The 23,367-nt window shown below is 45.3% G+C and overlaps 1 protein-coding gene across 1 annotated transcript in view; it reads right to left on the reverse strand.

Moving 5' to 3' along the window:
• Window positions 1-304: 304 nt before the first annotated feature.
• The window catches only part of LOC149332139 (uncharacterized), a 40,671-nt gene continuing 17,608 nt past the window's right edge, over window positions 305-23,367 (reverse strand). The window contains exons 4-8 of the mRNA XM_089557087.1: window positions 17,089-17,226; window positions 9,267-9,345; window positions 2,409-2,509; window positions 1,531-1,601; window positions 305-513 (exon numbers count right to left, since the gene is read on the reverse strand). Of these exons, the coding sequence (XP_089413213.1) occupies window positions 451-513; window positions 1,531-1,601; window positions 2,409-2,509; window positions 9,267-9,345; window positions 17,089-17,226 (452 nt within the window). The 3' untranslated portion in view covers window positions 305-450. The remainder of the gene's footprint in view (window positions 514-1,530; window positions 1,602-2,408; window positions 2,510-9,266; window positions 9,346-17,088; window positions 17,227-23,367) is intronic.

Genomic DNA, 23,367 nt, shown 5'->3' on the forward strand with positions numbered 1-23,367 from the left:
TTCGTGCGCAGGCCCAGTCGCGAGGCGCACACAGCTCGCCAGATTGGTTGCCGCTACTGTAGCCGTCGGCGTCGTTATGGTGGGAGGCGGCGGGGCCGGCTCCTGGTGTATGAGGACGCGATGGAAGCGACCGCCTGCGGGCATCGCCGGCAGCGTGGCCGGACGAGGCATAGCTGGCGCCGGTTCAGGGGGTTCTTGCGGCGCTGGTGGCAGCGGCGGCGTCGGAGGCGGTGGAGGCGGAGACAGGTCTGCCATTTCCTTGTCTGCCGAACGCACGCTGCCACCGGACAGTTCGGCCAGCCTTCGGAGGCTAGGCCTAGTAGTGGCCGCCGCCACCAGGGGACGCAGTATGCGGCGAGTGCGCAGCAGTGCGGGCTGCTGGGTGGCCGTCGCGCGGGCCTGGGCCGCTGGTCAGCGATAGGCACGTCTCCACGCCTCGTGGTGTGAACGTCATCTCTTCGACGACTGCTGGGACAAGTACCGCATCACCTCCTCGTAGCTGGGTGGCAGGTCCTGGGCACGAGAGATAAGGACGGATATGGTATCAGAGTGAACGATGCCGACGAGTGGCACAATAACACGTGACAGCTTCGTCAGCGAGGTTTAGAGACAAATTACAGGGCACCAGGTCCGTGCTGTGCAACTGTTTATTTTTTATGGACATAGATATGAAAGGAGATATTGGTTCCCTTGTTATTGCGCCGGCTACTCCTTTGCACATAATTGAATAAAACACTTGAACTGGCGATATATAATGCTTAAAAAAGCAAAGCTGCAGCACACAAAATCCACAAGACAAATAACAATGGACACGACAGAAATGCTAATATAAAATAGAAAAATAAACTATAGGTAATGAATGACATTACCTAGTGACATATGATGAGGATATACTATAAATAATAGCCTGTACTAATCCCAAATTTACGAAATTAACAACAAACAAAGAGCTGCAATAATAACAATCACAACATCAGACTCATAATAGAAACATATAAATGATCGCCAGGACGTAGAGAGCACCAACCATAACGATATCACATACATCTGATTCATAGTAGAAACATATGATTGCCAGGACAGTGGACAGCATGTGCCGAGACGAACAAAAACAGTCTCTTTGTGTTCAGCACCGCACTTGTGTAGAGAAGGAGTAGACTGACCTTTGGGCCTATTCAACAGCTAACTGGATAACCTGATCTACAGTAACCCCCGTTTAACCATGCCGTAGCTCTGTCCTGCCGGCGCTGACGCTTAAGGGCTACATACATCAACAACATCACCGCGAAGCGAGGTTAAACGATTTTATGGTCCCCTAATCAATCTTTTATTCCTTTTTTTGTGGCATGACTTCCTTGCAACTGGAGAGCCTAAAAATATGAGGCACGCTTTTTACGTGACAACGGCGCATGCGGAACGTGATAAGAATCGTCGAGTCATCTAAGAGAGAAACGTGTTTAACGTACTTAAGAATCAAAATGCTTAAGTTCCTTGGTGAAGCCCTTTATGCGTGACCAAATCGTCACTCACCTCTTTGGAAGGCAGCACGGGGGACGGTGGTCTCACGGCCCTGGGTATCACCACCAAATCCCACTCCGGACCTGCGATAGAGGTTTGACAAAGAAGCGATCGCTCTAGTCGTGAGAAAAACAACGCCATTAATTGGCATTAATGCGTAGCTATCTGTTGTCACGACAGTCCACAGCTCTAACCTTGTACAAATTCTTTCAAGTGAAAGAATTTTTAAGTGCAGGAAATACACGGGCCTCTTTAGTATAGTTTTAGCCGGTGAAAAAAAATCTCCAGAAAAGTAACGCACTTCTGTCTGGCCCTGTTCTCTTGAATAATGTCCAGAACGCTCTTGCAGTTTGTACGCAACGTACGCAAGTTATGGTTTAGTTTCTTTCATGTGTACATGGATGCACCTGTACCATCATTCCTGCTCAAAACTTTCGAACTGCACTTTAGTTATATTGCTGCATTGTACTGTCTATTTCTCGTATTCATTGTGTTGTAATTGAAAAGCGTGAACATGTTATCCTATTGCAACCGCGTACATGCTCAAATTCAGAAAATGTGCGTCTGCTGCTGCAGGCTGTAACTCATGTGACGGGGCTAAGGCCTCGTCAGGCTTCTAAACCTTTAGCCTGCCACCCGCAGGGATTCATCTGTACTGTTTTCTGCAAATAAAAAGCCAATTCAATTCAATTCAATTCAACGTTACGACACCTCCTTTTCAAAACCAATGTCTAAACCTGTTCGGTTTGTATTCGGTGTGGTTTTAGCTGCGCTACTCTTATCTGATCCGGTTTTGAAGAAACACTTTTCGCGCACCCCTCATTATTCACTCTGCTTCAGGACGGGTGACCAGTGCGTTCTTCACGATAAACGACCCACAGATCACTCACTGTCTGCATCCTGGATGGAGCCTGTGAAGCCGGTGATGGTAGAAGACGCCGGACATGGCGGGCTGGGTGGGCCGGCACATTCTGACTGCACGTAGTGTTTCCTGCGGACACCGCAGCATCACTCGAATAAATGCACGGATCGAATCTCCACACATTCCCAAACGGGCGGCGTATAGAACGCTTCGAATGCTACAAATGCTCCACATGTAAATATGAAGACAATAGCGCTACGATTTCTTCACTTGACCACGACTAGACATTCCGCAATTGTCACCTGCGTCTGGGGACCAGATATTGGGATACCTTGTCTCAAGTCTGAACTGCGCTGAATTTTTAGGATGAGTGGACGCTCCCTGGTTGTCTCTGTTGTGTCCGAGAACTAGCTGTGCGGGAGTAATGTACCATTCGTTTTTAGACCACAGCCTGAGCAACCAGAACACTGCACTTCTTAAGTAATCAGAATCACCATCATCATCACCAGCAGCCTAACTACGTTCAATGCAGGAGAAAGGCCTCTCCATATTTTTCCAATTGACTAGGCCTTGTGCCAGCTGTGAAAGCCTCCTACTCGTGAACTTCAAAATCTAATACGACCACCTAGCTTTCTGCCGCCTCCTGCTGCGTTTGCTTTGTCTTGAAATCCAGTGCCTTATCACTAAACGCCATCGGTTATCATGCCGCCGCATAGCATGTTTTGCCCATGCCAATTTCTTCTTCTTGATTTCGACTTAGATGTCATTAACATGCATTTGTTCCCTGATCCGCACTGCTCCCCTCCCGTTTCTTAATGACTTATCCACTCTCCTTTCTGCCTGTCTCTTAACGACTTAGTGTACTGAGCGATGTCAGAGCAAGTTAAAGAACCCCAGGAGGTCGAAATTTCCGGAGCCCTTAACTACGGTGTCCCCCAAAGCCACAGTCGCTTTCACAAAAGACGTTAAACCCCCATAAACCAACCTTGACTTATGACATTCCATTCCATACCTCAGTTCGTTGTCCTAAATTTATGTGCAACCTTTTTTGCTAGTCTACACGTTCCTGCCCCATAGGTGAGTACCGGTATGACGCAGCCGTTATATACTTTCCTCTCGAGGGATAGCGGTAAACTGCTATTCATCACTATGTCTTGACTAACGCACAATAAAAGCTACAGATCGTACCGGCAACCTGCCGCCATAAAGCACACTTCCATCTGTTGAGTCATTTAGCTCTTTCTTTTTTTTAGTGAGCGCTGCGACCGAGTTAATAGATATATAGCCGTTAGTGCTGCATTCTCTAATTCCTAATTACAGTTAACACGTTCACTATGTCGTGGGTCACAGGCAGGTAACGTCATTTATCCATGTTGTGCGTCTCGAATAGTGGGTCACATAATGAAGGCATGGATCAGTGCTTATCGTGAAGTCTAAGGAGGAGGACTTCGCTATAAAATTTGTCCCACTGTTTCATCGTGGGACCCAGCATTCGTGGCCGCATAGTAAAAAAAAAAAGTGACGTGACCCACCGGTGACTAGCGACACAGTGAACATGTTAAGCAATGTTAAGCAATGGCCAGTTATGCGCAGTCTTTTTCGAAAATGTACCTTCATCTGGTTTTGCGACTAGGCCACACAAAGGACCCTATCTCGCATAGCTAGAGCCCAAAAGCTTTCGAGGAGGAGGTTAACAATGGATGTCATCCTTCCGGAGCATAGAGGTGCCAGGGGTCGCTCTGAAGCCCCACTGTGTGACATTGAAGCAGAAACGGTACTTTTAGTAAACTTTGAGAGAATTTCTCCAACCAAAGCATTTTTTTTATTTTTTGCCAACCAAACTGTTCCCCTCACCCTTGAAGAAGGAGCTGAACTGGCTCCGAAACGTCGAAACCTTTTTAACATTAAAAAGTTTCGAATGGAGAAAATGCCTTGCAATTTACTGTAAGTTACTCCGAACGGGACAGGCAATTCTGTCAAAACGTGGTTTGGTTTGGTTTATGCGGTTTAACGTCCCAAAGCGACTAAGGCTATGAGAGACGCCGTAGTGGAGGGCTCCGGGAATTTCGACCACCTGGGGTTCTTTAACGTGCACTGACATCGCACAGTACACGGGCCTCTAGAATTTCTCCTCCAAAGAAATTCCAGCCGCCGAAGCCGGGATCGAACACGCGTCTTTTGGGTCAGCAGCCGAGCACCATAACCACTGAGCCACCGCGGCGGCTGTTTACAGTTTACAGTTCATAAACGTTTACAGTTCATAAATGATAATCTGTGAATCTTAAACGAAGGTGCTAGGTAACCTCAGTACGTAGTACTAAGCTACCTTAGTGCTTAGTACTAAGGTAATAGGAACCACTCGTGAAGAGCATATACGAAAGCTTAATTGCACTGGGAAAGGCAATGACAAGTTTAACGTGCACATTAAAGAGTAACGCCTCATTAATTAGCTCCCCTCTTTTTTTCAGCGTTCACGTTGCGAATTGCAGCTGTCTCATAGTTATACGTCGTGTTCCATAGTTAAACTCGGCCTGTTCCGTAGTTTTATTCTAGTTTATACCACGCACCCCTACTGAAAAAAGCTGTATAATGCAATTACCTCATTTAGGTTTTGTCAAGTCAAATGCCGCAAGTAATCATAAAAACTCTTGGTTTGGTTTGGTTTATGGGGTTTAATGTCCCAAAGCGACTAAGGCTATGAGAGACGCCGTAGTGGAGGGCTCCGGAAATTTCGACCACCTGGGGTTCTTTAACGTGCACTGACATCGCACAGTACACTATTACAAAAACTATTACACAATATTTGACTATGTGTCACATTTATCGGCATCTGTACAATATCTGTATGATGATTTGTGATAAAGCTTACAGGAGGTTATTGCATCATAAAACTTTTTCGAGTAGGAAATGAGGGCGTGAATAAGTTCTAGCGCGCTCATTAGGAGAACGGTAACACGCTGGACATTACAGTAGAATCCTCCGAATTAACTTAAACCGCGCTGACCTCGCGCAGTACACAGATGTTATGATATTTCACCTGCTATTGTCTAAATAAGGCCACCGTGGTCGAGATCCAACCAGCGACCTTGAGATTACCTAAGGAACGCCAAAGCCACTAGACAATACACACTAAGTTTACATGTTTCTTCTTATTCTTGGCCAGATTATTAACCACGCTGAAGTCACGATAACGAATTTTCTGAACACTCTTCACTCAGGTTATAAAAGTCCACTCCGAAATCTAACGTAGAATTTAATGCGGCGCATCTACCCAGTCGCGCCACCAGAAAAAAAAAACGGGCGCGAAACGATGCCGGCGACCCCTTCTGAGTATTCGCGAAAGCCGCGCACTGCTGGGCCCGACACTAAGCGGCGCGCGCGCCAGTGCGGTATTTCTGTTTGTAATAGTCGTCACCAGGTGACGCTTCTTGTCAATCAAACCACTCGGATTCATTTAACTAACCCGCACTGATGGCCAAACGAAGCCCGAAACGACGCAGTTTGCGGCAGTATTGACAAAAGAAAGATTACATTTCTCCCCCAAAACAAAACCAGCTTCCCGCACGGCAAACACTTGCTCCTCGCAAAAGGGGCAGCCTACTTTACTGTTTGTCGCCTAACACAAACAAAAATAAAGATAAAATAACGATGTTCGGCCTTTGTTCAGCGACATTCGCAGGCAGCCATAACTCACGCAGGCTGCTCTCGCATTCTGGGCCAAAAAGAAGATGTGTTTCTTTCCGTTCCTATTTGGCTTATTGATCTTTCTTCAGCGGCACACGACCCAAAGCGGATCGAAAAAAGCCGCTGTGGGTCTTCAATCACCGGCGAGGGCAATATTGAGTTTTTCCGGAAATGAGTGCGTAGGAGAAGGAACAAAAAACAAACTACTAAACACTGGTGCTGGGCTAGGACGTACATCAAAGCAGTCTGCGAGTATGCTCAGACGCATTTTCTTCCGTGCTCATAAAAATCCCACTGAAGCAAGTCCCCCCCCCCCCCCCCCCCCTTCCTTTCCCGCCAATCTTCCTCCCTTTTCACCAATAGAACGCGTCCGGGACAGCTCCCTAGTTTGTGTTCTTTTTCTTTTGTACACAGAAATTATTCCCTGTCTCTAAGTGTACCTGGCCAACGTTTTTGAAATTCGTCAACAGTGGTGATGATCGCTCTATTCGTTCGCTCTCGCGTTTGTTCGCAGATAAGAAAAGCACGATAAGGCGCGTGTCAATAAAGGTCGATACATGCCAAGCGAAGCTTGTGCCGAGAACTTTAGACGAAGCTCGTTCGCAGAGTACACATTCTAAACATTGAACTCGCCCTTATCTTCCCTGCACGTACTCCCCTGCAAAGAGCGAAATGGAAATAACCGACGATAAGGAACTTCAAATTCTGTACCAAGGAAAAACTGCCGCCGAGTTTTGCCACAGCCTTAAACTGTCTCTAAGAATCGCATTTTGTCGAAGTAACCAAATACTTCGGTAAGTCGCCCGCTGTGTCACTCTATTATCCTCGGCGAGACAGCCAACACTTCAAGCTAGCAGACGGTAATTAGGTTAAACAAGGCAACGCATAACACTAACAGCAGTCGTAACGGGTGGTAAAGACAGCTGAGAACGCCGAACGGCTCAAGGGATTTCTTTCTAAATGAGTGCAAGCTAGTGAAAATGAGAAGTGTATACAGCAAAAAAAAAAAACAATGAGTGTTGGTCACACAAAAGTAGACTTCTGGGAGATAATCATTTGCGTTCTACAGAAAGTTTTTGGGAACGCTTTTGTACAACCATTTTGATATTGCCTGTTGCGAAAATTTCATATGGTTCATGTATTGAAATCCGCCGGTCTTATTGGTCCAAAATTCGGAACTCAGCAGATTGTCGCGACACCCGTGGTCATTAACGTAAACAGTGTTCAAATTACGAACTAGCGCCCGGTAACAAAATTGGCGAAACAGATGCAGCAACAGAATTGCACATCTATAACACTCAGAGAGAAAAGCTTATAGCCAGAACAAAGGGAAAAAAATAAGGTCTTTGGAAGATAATAACAACAAATGACGGCAGCTTTAATTGGTCACTTTCAGACGGCGCTGCAATCTGTAAACCTCCGCAAAGTGGCCAGTGGAACTAATCACAATTTGAAGCTCAATTTCTCAACCGGTATGACCAAAAATTTTGAGCGTTTGTGCAGAAAACGCATAATAATTATCGCAACCGCTGAGGCAGACAACTTCGCATGCTGTTTTGACTAGCAGACGGTAAACCGAACCTGTGCGCCACAATGGTGCACAGTAGATGACGAAGGTTTGCTTAGATGGCCATAATCAAAGACCTTTGTTTCGGGGATGAAAGAGAAAGGTCTAAATGACTAGGCGCTAGCAAATACAGAGAAGAGAAAGCACTTAACTAAATTAGAAACTAGTTACGTAAATATTTAGCCACCAGTTTCAAGTGATGAGCCTTTTGAAGTGCCTCTACTGGCCGACAAAAACAGAAGGTCCCCCCATGACTGTGCACGTACAATTTGTGTTTCTGCATATCACATAAGAATACTTGCAGCGCTGTAGCGGACGACTTTCCCCGACACACTTCAAATCTAGCAGACGACAAAAGCAGATGAGGTCGCAGAGCTATGCACAGCAGCCGACGGCCGTTTTGTCGAGCTGACGGTACTTAAGGACTAAAAGTTTCTTCGCGACGGGGGCGAAAGAAAGCGGTTTCACTAAATAAGCCCCCTAGCTGTAAATGAAGAAGACAAAAGACATTACTTAGCCTCCTTCAAAAGGAGACCAGGCCAACTGACGTCGACTGCGGGTCGGCGCGAACCCAAAAGGTTTTTCTCCACACCTCACGGTGTACGCCGGGGTCATTATGGCGGTTCCGTGCCATCCACCAAAACTTCCCTCTCTTCTTCCCTCTCCTTCCCCATTTCCCGCGACTTCTCCCGTAATCGCTCTCGGGGCAGGAGACCGTTACGCTAATTACCGCCGCGTGCTCGCGCCGAAAGCTGCTTCAAAGTCACCGGCGCGTCATTGATTATCCCTACCCCCTCCCCACCCCACCTTTTTCCCTCCTTTCTTGCAGAGAGTTTGTTTCTTTTCCCTAATTCCTTTTCTTTTTCCCTTTTTGCCCGTCTTTGTTCCACTGCCGCGAGCAAGATGATACGCCGTAGCTGCCAGGGCCGTCCCCATCTAGGTCCCTTTTCGTCGGCTACCTTCCCTACATAATAAGTTCGGTGTCCGGCAGACTAGAGTTATTTTAATGTCGTCATACACGTACCGTGGCAGTGGGCACGCACGATATCTCTCTAGTCTGTTGCAATATGCATGTCCGAGGGGGGCCCCGGGATAATTAGTAGGAGGTGCGGGAGACCGGGCAGAAAATACAAGAACAAGGTGAATTGGGTTGCTTCAAAAAGACAGAAAAAGGAATTGAAAAAAAACGTAGTTGCAGACTCTCCGGTTACAGTGTATAACGAGACACTTCTCGCACGAAGTCATGCTACTGCACTTTTTTTTCGGGCGCCGGTATCGTTTTACTCTGTCATATTGTACACCCTTCCATTTTTTTCTTTGTAGGGGCTATTTTCTAAAAAGCTGCTGCCGCTCATAAATTATTATTTTTGCTTTTATTACGGACATTAAAACGCTGCCACGTGTCGTTAATGCTTGCTGCAATATACTGTGCGATGGCATGACTAGGTAAGCTTATCGTTCGAAAAAGGCTGCAATAGGTGCTTTGGGTCTATGTCGACACAGCTCCGAATATAGCACACAGACCGTTGCGTGACACTAATATAAAGGATATAATACATAACGCGTGTAATATGAAGACTCTGCACAGAAATCACATGCAGTTCGCGAGGTTTTCAAAGTGAATTCGAAACTCACCCGATGTATAGAAGCACAACAATAAGTAGGAGTAGCGTGAAGCTCAGGATGAATATGATAAGGCTCTTGTCCGATTTTTCTGTAAGGAAGAAAGGAAAGACAAATAGCACCAAAAAGCGGGCAAGTGAAACACCAAACCCGAATCAACAAAAACAAATCTCAAGAAATTGATGGCATGTTGTGAAACGTATACTTCCACTTCAGGCCTTCAGTAAAACAAATATCCGTTTCTTTTTTCTTAAAATTGATGTTTTTGTCTCGCTCAGTCTAGCACTGCAGTGGCCTTAGATTAGCACGGACAAAAAAAACGAAAAGTTAATTACTCTTTATTAACGAAGTCTTTAATAACCGTTCTGAAGTTTTGGCTAATACATTGTCTTACTCGTTTGCACCACAAATAGCGAATACATTGTCACCTTTTCAGTAGCGGGTCCAAAAGCATGGGCGCAATAAATGCCGGCACTTTCAAACAGCGAATTTAACCCCTTCCTTCATACAGTGCGTCATACAGTAGTGCATGTACCAGACAAATTAGGCAAGATAGTACAGCTTACTAACAGGCTTATTTGTCAGATTAATGAACAGAATCAACACATCATACGAGGTAGTTATTCAATGAAGTAATAATTATATAAGAAAAGAAATGCCCAATGAAAGTGCATAATTTTCATAAAGCATCCAAAGATCAAGTATTAGCGACCAGCAGAAACGTGCGCATTGAAACTGTGCGCATTATGCTGAACAACATAAAAGACTGTCGGCAGTAGAAGGCGCAGTAAAAGCAGTGCTCGCCCAGTCCTTAGAAGGAATTAAACTGTGCGGTGCAAATTTACAGAAATAACGATGAATCCCAATGGTTCACACAAGATCCCAATCCTCAGCCTTACTGAAATAGGCAATGCGCTGCCAAGCGGGCGTTTCCTTTAGCGAGGAAACTGAGTGCACGACGAAAAACTCACCCATTGCTCCGAACGAAAAATCGGTAAAGTCATAGAGGGAATTCGGCTAGTGTCTTTGCCGTGCTGGCACAGGGGAGCATCTGCTCGGCGCTGGCGATTTCAGTCTGGCCCCTTCGACATTAGGCATAGAACTGACCAAATGGGCACCTTGGTGGCGAATATATACGACACACATACCGACCGACAACAACGATCTGCCTAGCAACGTCTGATGCACAACTAAGCCCTCACGTGACCCAACAGTCACGCACCTCTTTCTCAGTACTGGCCACATCAGCGGGCGTGTGTCTTAACTCCCTCTGGAAACACGGAGAGACTTCTAGGAATAGGGAAAGTGGGTCACTAGAGAGGCACAGTCCTTGGAAAGGGGAGGGGTTTTCACTGAGACGAAACTACAACACGGACACACCTGGGGAAAGGCCGTAACAGTCCCCATTGCGCTACGTGGAAAAGATAAAGGACTGGAAGTCAAGGGTAAAAGGTAAGTCGTTACCAAGGTGACCAAATTGCTTTCGATGAACATAATAGGGAATGAGTGAGCTGCTACAACGGTACAGCCTTGCACCGAAGGGAAGAAAACGAAAGTAAAGGAGATTAACAACGGGGCCATTCAGTCGTGTAAATAGGGAAAGAAGGCGCTTAAAGGGCACGAAGGCATAGGGAAAGCGAAGTAGCTAGAGAGTTTATGGGTGGTGAAGATATGTGTATAAAGGGGAGATAGGGAAAGTGACAACAGCCATTTGCCTAGAATGTGCTATGCAGCTGTACAGCACCGAGCGACTCAGCAGCAGCCTGTTTTTTTTCTTCAGAAATACCGCCTGAGCTGATGTATCCCTCTAGCTACATTCGGGAACAGACCGGCTTTGTAGGGAACAGGAGAGAAAATGAGGAAGCGCGCAATGCTGGAAAGATACGGTACGGGGAAATTGAGCGAGGTGAAAGTATGTGGATAGGGGGGAATGCTATGGAGGCGCTTCAAAGTAAGCGCCCGCGTGTGCGACTGAGCTATGTAGGCCGAGCCAGCAACGCCAGCTCGCCGTTCGCTTCGAGAAATCGATAGGCTTCCGTGGAGCTCGTCGCAGGGTTCAGAGAACGCGGCGCGAGCAGCCGACCAGGGAGCCGCAGAGCGGTGAGGGGGGAGGGGGGGGGGGAGAAGAAAGAGGAGAAGCGTTTGAGGCATCAAGAGCGAGCGAAGAAAAAAAAAGGGAACAAGGAGGAAATAATGGGGGGAAAAACAAAATTCGAAGGCAGATAACCGGTGGTGGCGGCAGCGGCGGCAAAAACGCGATTTCGCCCGAAATCTCGAGGGACGAATCAGGAGAACGAACTCTCCTGTTCTCTGGAACGAAAGAAGCACGGTAGGGAAAAAAAGGAAAGAATGGTTCGTGGGAAGGAGAAGGAGGGAAGACGTGGAACGCCGATAGGGATAGGAAGAGAGAGAAGGGAAGTGTGTTCGAGATTTGAAGGAGTCGATAACAACACGGGCGCAAAACAGAACGGGAAAATAGAGTGAGTATAATAGAGCGAAAGGCACAGAAAAAGTGTGGAGCAGGGAGTGAAATACTGAAGGAAAAAAATAAGAGCGAGAGAAGAGTCAAAGAAGAATGAAGCTTGGCGTGAAAATCAAACACCAAGGAAAGGAATAAAAGAAAGGAGTGAAAGAAGGGAGTAGTAGAAGAGGAGTAAACAAAAGGAATAAAATAGGACTGAAAGAAGTGAATAAAAAGGAGTAAATAGGAGGCACGGGCGAAGGCCAGCGGCGAAAAGGCGGTACTGTACGTCGAGGGAGCTATCTGTGCCGGCCGCCGCTATACACAGACGCGAAAGCTCACGCTTCGAGGGACGTGTTTCGGCGGGCCGGACCCCACCGCTGGGTAGGGCGTGGTTGCCTGACGAGCGGTCCGGCTTGTTTTGATGGCCGCGTTCTGCCCCCTCCCTCCGCCCCCCCCCCCCCCCCCAACCTTCCGCCTCTCCTTTGTTCCTGTGCTATGGCTTCTCTTTTATCTGGTCACCTAGCCGCTGTGCGCGTTTCCTGGTTCCCGCGGTATGGGGGAGGAGGTGTGCCAAGGCCCTGCACCAAGCAGCCAGGTTTTTTTACATGGTGTCTCTTTATGTACATATTCTTCTTTATATTTTTATTGGTTTCTTTCTTCGGCACTTTTGGACGAAGAAAAGAAGTTCAGAGTAGCAGTCACGGTGGCACTGAAGTCAGCCCCTGGCACGTTCCGATAATGGCGATAAAACAAAAACGAACGAGCCAGCACAAAGAGACTCTAAAATACCATAGTATGGTCGCATTTTTGTTTGTTTATTTGTTTCACGACATATTTTGCTGCTTCAGGGGAGGTGTGCGCCACGTCGAATACAAGGCAGCAAGGTAATGTTACTACTTATGTACTGAACTCACTATTTACGTACGTTCACATCGTTTCTCACACACTAATAGATTTTCAAACACGCTCACAATCCCACTATAACATATCAATTTCTGTACTAATAGATGCCTATAACAGGCACAGGTCTGAACATATATGAAGTTTCTAGAGTTAAGTTTTCTGCAGCCTTGAACTTCCAACGGCAGCCTCAGCGAAGCCCACAGTATCTATTTAGTTGGTACGCAAAGGGAAATTTTCAGAGGAACATCTAATTACTTTATGTATTGACGATGCGATAACACTAGTACCTGTTGATGTCTTCCCCTGAAGCGATGTTACTCCCGGTCTGGTGACGTCACTTAAATCCAACCATAAGGTGAATTTTATGAAGACATATTTTTGCCCCTTGAGGCTTCTAATATCACCGCAAACAGCGCACTCAATTCACGTCACTGAAACTGGGTTTATCAAAACATGATTACCTTCAAAATATTACTAACTCTGACTTGCGGGAACACAGGCATTAACGCAGATACCAATTCTCCTTTGCATCTAGCGGTGCCAATCATAGGGAAGTAATTTAGTTCAATAGTACATAATCTCCATCATCGGTTGTATTTCTTCCCCAGCGCCCTTTTTAACAGCCCTATAAAATGGTTTAATTTACTTTTCTTCACTATATTACCACCCACTGAGCACTCCGTTTTGATAATTGAAGAAATTGGTCTAGCTTATATTTTCTCCGGTATCGAAGTACCAGTCATTTGTAGAACTCAACCACAAACCACACATTTACCCCCTCTACTCAGTTTTTATTCTCATAGTCGCAATAAACGTTTTGCGCGAAAGGTGTCCACTACTCGAATATTTCACCAATACTGCAACATGCTCTGCCATATTAACCGAAACGCGCGGCCTCTCAGGGGAGATGACTTTTCGCCTCTGTGTCGCAAGCAGCACAGGTCCGGTCGCTCCGCTTCGATCTCCGTTTCCCGGGACATCGCCAGAATCGAACCCCGAGTCTCGCGAAAGAGAAAAAAAAATAAAAAGACGAAACAACGACGGCATATGTACATTGTCTTTCCTTTTCCCAAACACCCCCCTTTCCTTCCCCTCTACACCTCCCCGCAGTGAAAGTCGTCGCGGGGACGATTCCTGAAAGTCGTAGGAGGGGCAGCCAACTCATCATTCCTTGTATCGACGGGCAGGCGTTGCCTTTGGCTTCCTCTCCCCCCCTCCCCCCTCCCCCCTTTCTAGGCGCGCAAAGCAAAGAGGATATCGTCGTAACGTTACGTCGATAAACGGGGCGAGCTTTTACCCCAGCACTTCCTGGGATCGTGTGTACTCGGCGAAAGTGGGTGGCTTTGTGCTTTTCTTGCTTGTTTATCTGTCTATCTGTCAATTCCGTTCGCCCCTGCATTCGAGGTCTCTCTGTCTTTCCAGCTCCTGACAGGCCAGAGAGTATAGAGAGGAGAGGTTCGATGCAGATCGTGGGTGCACCATTCTGAGGAGATACGTAGAAGAATTAAGGCCACCTCATTCCCCTCTCCCCGCCCTCCCTCTCTCCCACACCATCGCCGAAGTCGTGGCGAGGTCGGGGAGGAGTCCGGGAGTGATTAGGCACGAGATGCGTTCAGTCATAAAATCAATTGGCGGAGCCCGGGTAATCTACGCGCTTGCATTGGGATTCGTGTGACCGGGACCTGGCTTTCGGGCGATGGGGTGAGCCTTTCTAAATTCTGGTCCATCACTAATGGTTCTTGGCGCTCGCTTTTTTTTTTGCCTTTTTTTTTCCTGTTTTGTCCCTCAGCATTGCAGTTGAGTAAAGAGAATGTTGCAACGTTTTCGGAGCTCCGTAGTTCGATAATCATTTATCTGCTTGCAAAATCTTTTTTTTTTCGGGTCATCGGCTGTATATATGATACACCGCCGTTCTCTCAATTGATATTTTTTTCAGAGCGTCGTCGGCTCGTTTTTTTTTCTGATGGGAGGCGCGTCTCCTTTTCAGCGTAAACAGGTCGAAGTGATAAGCTGTTTTCCTACCCACGCCATCTTCGTAGCTAGTGTTTTTGTCGCCATGTTGTATTGACGAGTTGCAATGTTGGCACGGTCTCCTTTGGGGCTAGTTGTCTCATGAATACGAATTTCTCCATTGCGGAACACACAACACACACCAAATAAAGGCAGGCAGAACAAGAGTTGTTTTTATTATGCTCAAAGCCGCCGGTACGCGGCTTCATCACTTTGTTTGAGACGCGGAGTTTGAGACGCGGACTGTAACCAGATTTATCTGGAATGATTGCAGTCGCACGCACCCGCATCTACATTATTCGAAATTGTAGTACGTTATTTCTACCTCTTATTACGAAAGTTCTTCGTTAGCTTTATTTTGAAAAGGGCTGAAAGCGGTGGGGATTGTGTTCTCCGACTACCACCCAGCTTTGTTGCTACCTCCGTAGCAAAGTTGTTCAGTTATTTGTGGGCGCAAACCAGCCCAATCATCAATTCGTTGCAACGGCCTGTTCCTGGTCGCCGGCGTTGTCACCATATCAGGTGAATGTTCTCTTTACACTTATAGCGTGCATTTCTGTTTTAAATTCTTCCTGCTTCCCAGAGCACCTTGTTTTCCTTCTGTTTACATCTGCTCAAACCAAAGTTCTTTTTTTTTTTTTGACGCCTGTAAAGCGTGCTTTTTTGCAAAATTAAAGTGCTTGCAACAAAGCTATCTCTAGGACGCAGGAGCAAGTTAAACGTTATAAAGCACTTTGATTATCTTTCTTGGGAGCTTTATGGCATTGAGGTAAATAAATCTAGGATGGGACAGCCACTTACTTCCTCGTCAAATAAAATAATTGGCATAAAATTATTTATTCTTAACACAAAAAGAAAACCAAACAATGCTGCAGCCATACGGGCGTGTCGCAATGACACTTTTCAAGAAGAAATTGACCTTAAAAATTTACTCCCTTATTTATCAATGGTTGCTGGTTTCACCCCCAGAAGATGTTGACGTCAGCAGGAAAGAAAAATTCAATCGTACACATGTTCTGGATATATCTGAGTGTGCTGATGATTCTCGGGTTACATAAGTTCCGTTAGTTATTAAACTTGGAAGGCAGTCAAGTTCTGTTATTTCGTGCAGGGCGTAAAATTCTTAATCTAGAAATAAACGTTACATTAGCGAGATAAAGATAGCGTGATAACTCTAACCAGCGCTTTGTTCTTGAAGGACGTGCGCTAGAATCTGGTCAGTGGTGCTTTCTGCTAATGAAGAAAGAAATGGTGTCACTTTTTGTCGCGGACAAACAAGACTAAAAGCTTGTGACATCCAGTATCGGCTCAACTTTTGATGTCTTATGATTGTAGGTGTTTCCTTTGCTAGCCTATCTTCCATCCTTCCCAAGGAGAATATCGGAGGAAGAGCAGGTAAATATAACGTCACTTCCGTTGGTATAGTGTATAGTATAGTTCAACGTGAAATATTACTTAAATTACCTTTGCAAAATACTACAGCACAAATCCAGAGCCTTACTTGGCAGGAAAGAGTAGACTAAATTAAAATCAAGTACCTCCTTTATTTCCACATGCACTACGTTTTAATTTCTAGCGCTACTGAGCACTGAAAAAAAACGGTGAAAATAATCCGAGAAATTGAGGATGTGGTTAGATACCCGTCTTATTTGACGTAGTGATAAAAAAACGAGAACACAGAAAGCAGACACCTGCTGTTTACGGAGAAGAAAATGTCATAGTTACATATACCTGCAAGCCAGAATACACAAAGTGATTGAAAGACGTATTTATCAGCATACTATGAGAATCACCAACAGCATCGCAATCGAGTCAAGTCTACTACAGCACACAAGCCACTCAGATGACCTCTGAAGAGTCCTGTCCTCCTCCAGCCGCCAACCAACCTATTTCATCAAATTTTCTAGACCTCACAATTCCACCTGACGCTCGGCCACCATTCAAGGCATCCGCGCTGTTACAGACTACCCTTTACGAGTACTGCGTATTTCACCTGCTGCCCTTTGTCTCCCCTTTCCCTGTTTTTGCAAGGTCATAGCAGTAGCCAGCAGAACCATAGCTCAGGCCAAGGTATTTGTTTTCATTGCAAATGCACCTATTTACTGTTCTGTCCGTGTTTGCAGTTCCGTCTCTTGATCTCGTCTGTACAGCTAATTGCATTTGTTCTGAGGTCCATATTTTCTCCTCTCCTTTGAAGTTGATCCTATCGCAAGAATAGAAAATCTCGGAGACGTTGTGGCTCAAGCTTGATCGTAATCCAGCGCAGAGCAGACGACAACAGAGGCATAGAAATGCCCAGCAGACGCGCTGAATTCCACATATCTTTATCTTTCGAATAATAAAATTAGTAATTGGGAATCCCCCTTCCTCGTAAGTTGCACTGACATTAGATGAAAAGTTCGTGTTCTTTTTTTAAGAAGCATTAAGCGGAAACCAGAAAAGAAAAGTGCCACTCACCGGGCCTGCAGACGTACTTCCAGTAGATGAGCTCCCTCTGGTAGCCGTTCTCGCAGTCACACACGTTGCTCACGCAGAGCGCATGCTCGTCCATCTCGATGCACTGGTTGTGCGAGTAGCACTGACTCGGGAAGAAACCTGCGGGGCGGATATGACGTCATTAGTACAAGGAAAAAGTAGACAGGCATACGTCACCCAAGCTCTTTTTTCTCTCAGCTAGGTGATGTGCGACCTATGCCATTCTTACTCAGAGAAAAGTTACATTCATCAGCGCGAAGCGTGACAGATGGTGCCCATGACTTCATTGTTTGTATTCGCTCGTAGAATCAGTCTTTCTTCCCCTGTGAAACTGTTGTACACCGGATGTCACGCAAAAGGAAGTCGCATAATCAGGGATTCTGTTAGGAATTCCAATAGCATGGCACATTGCACGAAATGCGACAGATGAAAAGCGGGCATGAAAAAAGGTGCGTACATAAAGAGGATATTGCCGAGAAGTGCTGTTTGCTTGCTTTTTTTTGTTATTTGTTTCTGAGAAGCTGCACGTGGCCTTATCGTTTTCTTTGCTAGTAGATCGATAACCGAAGAGAGGACTCCGGAAAGATCGTGACTATCTGTGGCTGTTCCTACGTTCTGTGTGATGACTGCCTTTGTTTCATAAGCCTCGTCCCGAAATTTCGAAACTGCACCTAAATTGAGTAGGGCTGAGAGCGGCAGCGATTCCGATCTTCGTCGAGCGCACATACTGTTATCGCCACTGCCGAGCTTAGTTTCTGCTTCCGGGCACATGATCGCCCCGTAAACAGTTTTCGAGGATGACGCAAGTCTGCCATTCTTAACCCTGGACTGCTTGCCGTCACCACTACGTGACGATATACATGGTGTTTCAAGTAAGACTGTACAGAATTTTAACAGGCTTTTTGAGTTAGAATAGCACTTTCTTCGGCACACCAATGCCAGCGGTGTAGCGGATCAGAATACAGCTAAGACGTGCTAACTACTCGTAGCAGGCTGGTCCACTAATACTGAATAGTTAACTTCTAAACTATTAACATTAGGCTTCATAATTATTGAGGGACGTGTAGCTCACAGTAAATAATATTGATTTCACTTTTTAGAATTTTGAAATCGCAGCTACCCTCGGCGCTAAAACGCTGTGGACGAGCTGCGTGCACTGGAGAGGTTGCTTTGCCTGCGAGCTTCTCGAAAGCGCATGTATTTTGGAGGGATGTAGCCAAAATTTGTTGGGCCATAGCGCCGAAAGTAATCGCGATTCAAAAAACTGATATGGATATTACTTACTGTGGACTACACACCTCTCAATAACTAAGGAGTCCAACAGTAATAGCTAGAAAGTTAACTAACTATTCAATATTAGTTGGCCAACCTGCTAGTTAGCACGTCTTAAATACATTTTGATATAGTACACCACTGAAATGCTAAGCCAAAGAAAGCTCTCCTCTAACTCAAAATTCTTATTTTTGAAAATAATATGAAGTCTTAGGTAAAACACCCTGTATACTACTTCACGCATATAGAGATAAAACAAAAACAAATAAAGAGGGATGGAGCTATTATGTAATAATATACACACCCAGCAAAAAGAATACCGTAGTGAACATCGCTAAAAGTGCTCGGTGCATATGGAATTGTCTGTTAGACGGCAACAAAAAAAAACTATAAACGCTGCCATTAAAAACACAGCCCTACGAGCACAAGCAACAGGATTTACAAGCTTTAATTTTTAGTTTCGAGAACACTTGTAGGAGAGCATTTGGTGCAAATGGACCGTTTTGAACACTTAAAAGTAAAAAAGAAAACGCAGAGCATTAAGAAGTGCCCTCGCTAAACGCGAATTGCATGCGCGGGAAAAAAAAATCATGAATCTTGATGAGATTCGTGAACTGCGCAAACGCATGCATTCGTGAGGTGATGAAACGGCGCGCTAATGCCACGACTGCTGGTTTGCTTGGCTTAAAGCAAAGGTCGTTACAGAAGGAAAAAAAAACAAAACAATAGAAGCAGCGTGCGAGAAAGTGGGATGCAGAGTTTGATATTTTTAGAGACGCTAGCTTGACTCGGCTTTTTGCTTTATCTGGGTATGTAATAAATGTACGTTCACACACACGCACACAAAATCTCAAACAAATGAGCACGCTCAAATCTACTAAAAAATGTCATATTGTGCAACAGCTCTGAGCATATCGTGGTCTGACATTTTAATGTGCGTGGTCGCAACATTGCAGGAGTTGTCAGAAGAAATGAAAGAGGAGATGTGAGCACCTTCCTCGCAGTTTTGTGACGTTGGTACTGTGGTACTACGCCAGATATCTGAAGAGCCTTGGGCGCGAGTGAAATGGCAGCTTTACTGAACGCGCCATTTGGCCTGAAGCAAACGGAGCCCTCGTAAAAGTTTTACCGTGGTCATTTAACTACTCTCGCGAGCAAATACTGCTTTTCTTCATTGTGCATCTCGGCCCTTCCTTGTCCTTGAAAAGCAGTGTATCCAACTCGAGTTCATAAAACTATTGTTGAACTCCATACTTCTCTTGTATTTCGATGCATATGTACAAACCGTGGTTGGCAAACTGCGCTGAAGATACATAGGCATCAACTACGATATTCAAAAAAAAAAAAATCCAGCGCTACTGTATGAGTACTAAAAGTTTTAAGCTACACAATTTCGCAAGTCGTCCCAAAATAGAAACAAGCCAAGGAGAGCGAATGTAACTTGCTTGGACGCACGAGCTCGGTAATGCGGCTGGCATCAGCCTAACTATTGCGTTCAAAACATATTGTCTTGTTTGTGTTTTCCAATCATTCTGACCCGTTTAAACCCGAATCCTTGAGGACCACGGAGTGGGTAAAAACAAAAACAAAAAGTGCCGGCTTAACCCACGGCACTAAGACGTTGAACAGGTCGGTTAGGTTGAATCAGAGTTAACCCATATTCTGCGAGGATTGCTCAACCAAGCGCTTGTTCTCCCTTTCCTCCCCCTTAAAGTTTAATACAAAAAAAAAGAATACGTTAAAAAAAAAAGTACAGTACGCCGTATTTCATATGTGACGAAACCCAGAATGCCACTGACTTCTTGCGAATGCGATTTAAGCGGGCTTTGTGAGAAGAAAGAATGCTACGAGATTAAAACGAAGCGGCGAGCACGAAACACTCTCGGCGTTGCAACAGGCGTTGGTACCGAGCGAAGTACCGACGTCAGTTTGAAACAGTACACAGCTACGTCGCCGTTGCGTCAGACACAGATTGGCTGTGAATTAAGCAAAACCGCAGAGGGCAATTCATGCTATGTTTTGCGCTGGTCATGAAAGCGTGAAGCGGAGAAAATCTGCGCATGCTTGTTGCGGGCTTGAAAGTCAGCTGCGCAGTAGTTTGCGCCACTACATGAAGCCTGATTTCGTAAGAGTTAGCGGCGATGCAGAGGTCACGCCTTTTGTTAATTCTTTTTCACTCTTTAATCTTCATTTATATCTCTTTCTATCTTTAATTTTTTCTCTTGTTCTTGTCTTTCTGTCCTCTTCTTTCTTTTTCCTTACTTCCTTTCCTTCTTTCTTTTTCATCTGAGCACTGCGAGGCCAAAATTTGACGTAAAAACCGCTCCATTTAGGTCAATACGCGCTGAAACTGTGTGCTGTTGACCGAAGCATTTTCGGGTTCATCACGCGATGACGTCAGTGTTCTTGTCGATGCTCCTGCTTTGTTTTTCGCAATTGTTACGGGTGCAGATAGTTCGCCAAACTTCGGAAAGTCCTCGTGTTTCAAGCGGGCGCACAAAATATAATTGACAGGGCATTTTAAGAGATTAAAAAATATTGATGTGGCTGTTTCGAGAGAAACGAAAAACGGCACACCTCGAACACTCAACAGATGGCCCCCTAGCGTGCAACAAAAAGTCATAGCGAGGTTCTTGGTCCCCTTTTGCGCTAGAAATGAGTGGAAGCCTGCGCTAGAAGTAAAAAAAGCAACGAATATTGCTTTCGGTGAGAAATGTTTGAAGGTCAAGAGCCAGTTGCGTACATTGATCACTGACTGCCCACATGCCGTCGCGTGCCGGTGTTACCTAACAGGTAAACGAAGATTTCCAGACTGGCCGATTTAAACGGAGGTCTTGTATTCAATAGAAAAAAAAGTTTGGCAGCTAAGCTTACCGCCTTTATTAAAATTTCTTTAGATGGTTTATAGACTGTCCATAAACTTTTGTCTCTAATGTCTATAGACAAATACTAGAGATTAGTGTACAGGCAATACAAAACCTATTCACTGTCTATGGACAATATACAGATTTATGGCCATACATTTTAAGTATACAGTTTTCTTTAAACCGTCTACAGACTGTGAATAGACAGAAATATCTATAGGAAGACAATATAGTCTATAAAAAGTCTATAGACAGTCAACAGACTACGTTTACAAAGCTGGCAAAGTGCATGAATCAGAAAAAGCTGTTACAGGTTTCGTTTTAGCCGTTTGGGTTAATCCCACACTCCCCACGTTCTCCTTTTTCCCCTCATCCTTTGACTCTCCCTCAATGTGGAAAGGGTTTTTCCACTCTCCACTTTGCCACCTGCCAGCAATGGCAGGTGGCCGCGACCTGCCATGTTTCGCAGGTGGCGGCCATAGAACTAAATTTCAAAACATGATTTATTAAGTAACTAAGTTCTTATGGCAGACGCTCGAGATTCCACGGTAGAATGAGGGTTGAAAACAAAACATTTTGACATATTAGCCTGTCTGATTGAGTTTGAAGACGTATAAGAAACTGTAACACATCTCCAACCAAAAACTTTAATTTTAAACAAAACGGCTCAGAGGCGGCTCGGCTCCAGTCACCCTTGTAGAATTAAAGTGAGAAATTAACGTTTTTGGTTGGATACGTGTAAGAGTTTATTATAGAATGCAGGGTCCTACGGCTAAACCAAACCTGTAACAGCCTTCGTTCTGAAAGCAAAACTACTCGGTGACAGTGGCGACGGTACGCCTGGTCAGAAGTCTAAATTCCACTATGTCCCAGCCCTTGTCTGCACTGTGTTTAACTAAACTAACTAGAGTAAGTATTTAACTCAGCTAGTACATGGGGCGAGCAACAGAGGCGAGTGAGAAAGATGGCGCTTCCCTGAGCGGGTAATTAACATTCGGCAGCAGGTGTTAAGTTGTGCTTATTATCATTTCGCAGTATCACTAGCGTCCATTTAATTAATTTATATAGTTTTATTAATATGCTTTTTGCGGAATTATATACAGTGTGGCGTGCACTGTACGTATCACACACAAGAGCCTAGCTGGCATACCGTACGATAAAGTAAATGCGTTCGGTTTTCGCTCCAGCGTTTCTAAGACTTCATGCAACTTTAGCGCTTAATTTCAAAAATTAGGAAACTTTTTCTTAAAAATATGTTTAATTAGCACTAAATAAGTAGCTTCGGACAGCGAGAGTTACTCGAAAAGCTGTAAGTACCGCGAAAAACCGCCGGATGGCTCTACTTTTCACAGCCCTTCGCTACAAGGGAAGCGTATAGTTCTCTTTATTTCGAATGATCATACGACACTGGCGAGCTTATCAGTTTGTTTGAGGCACGTCACAGGCTGCCCCGTTGTTTATCAACGTTCGCTGATATTTGACTCCCGTGCAGTCGACGACGGCGGTGGTTGTTTGACTGGATTCCTGCTGGTCATTTAAGGCACCTTATTCTACACGCCATCTCGTCTGTTCCTGATGTTGTTGTGGTTGTTGTGGTTGTTGTTGTTTTGTCGTCGTCGTCGTCATGGGATAAAGAATATCACCATTCTTATTTTCATCCTTCGCTGAATAGATATTCTTCGTTTAATGGGCACCCTTATTTAATGCACATTCCTTGATTAAAGGGGAAGGGGTTTTTGAACTAGCGCACAACTCTCAACGAAACGGTGCTATGTAAGGAGGGGAGAACGCATGTTAACATCGACATCATCCTAGTCATGTTCACAGCTGGACAAAATCACTCCCATAAATATCCTTCTCCTGCGCCACCTTATATACCCACGAAGTACCTAATCTCATCCGCCCAATTGACTACCTACCGTCCCCTGCTAGATTCTTTCTCTTGTAATCCACTTCAGCAGTCTCATGGACTTCTGGATATCTGTCCTCCCCATTACATGCCCCGCTCATTCCCATTTTTTGGCAAATAAAGCGAAATAACTTGTTAGGGATGATACCGGAGGATAATGAAACCATAAGCACCGTGCTACTGCGGTACCTGAAGTTAATGGGTCCCTCAGACTCC

Source organism: Amblyomma mixtum, chromosome 8, assembly GCF_055824585.1.
Source record: "Amblyomma mixtum isolate Tamu chromosome 8, ASM5582458v1, whole genome shotgun sequence".
NCBI lineage: Eukaryota > Metazoa > Arthropoda > Arachnida > Ixodida > Ixodidae > Amblyomma > Amblyomma mixtum.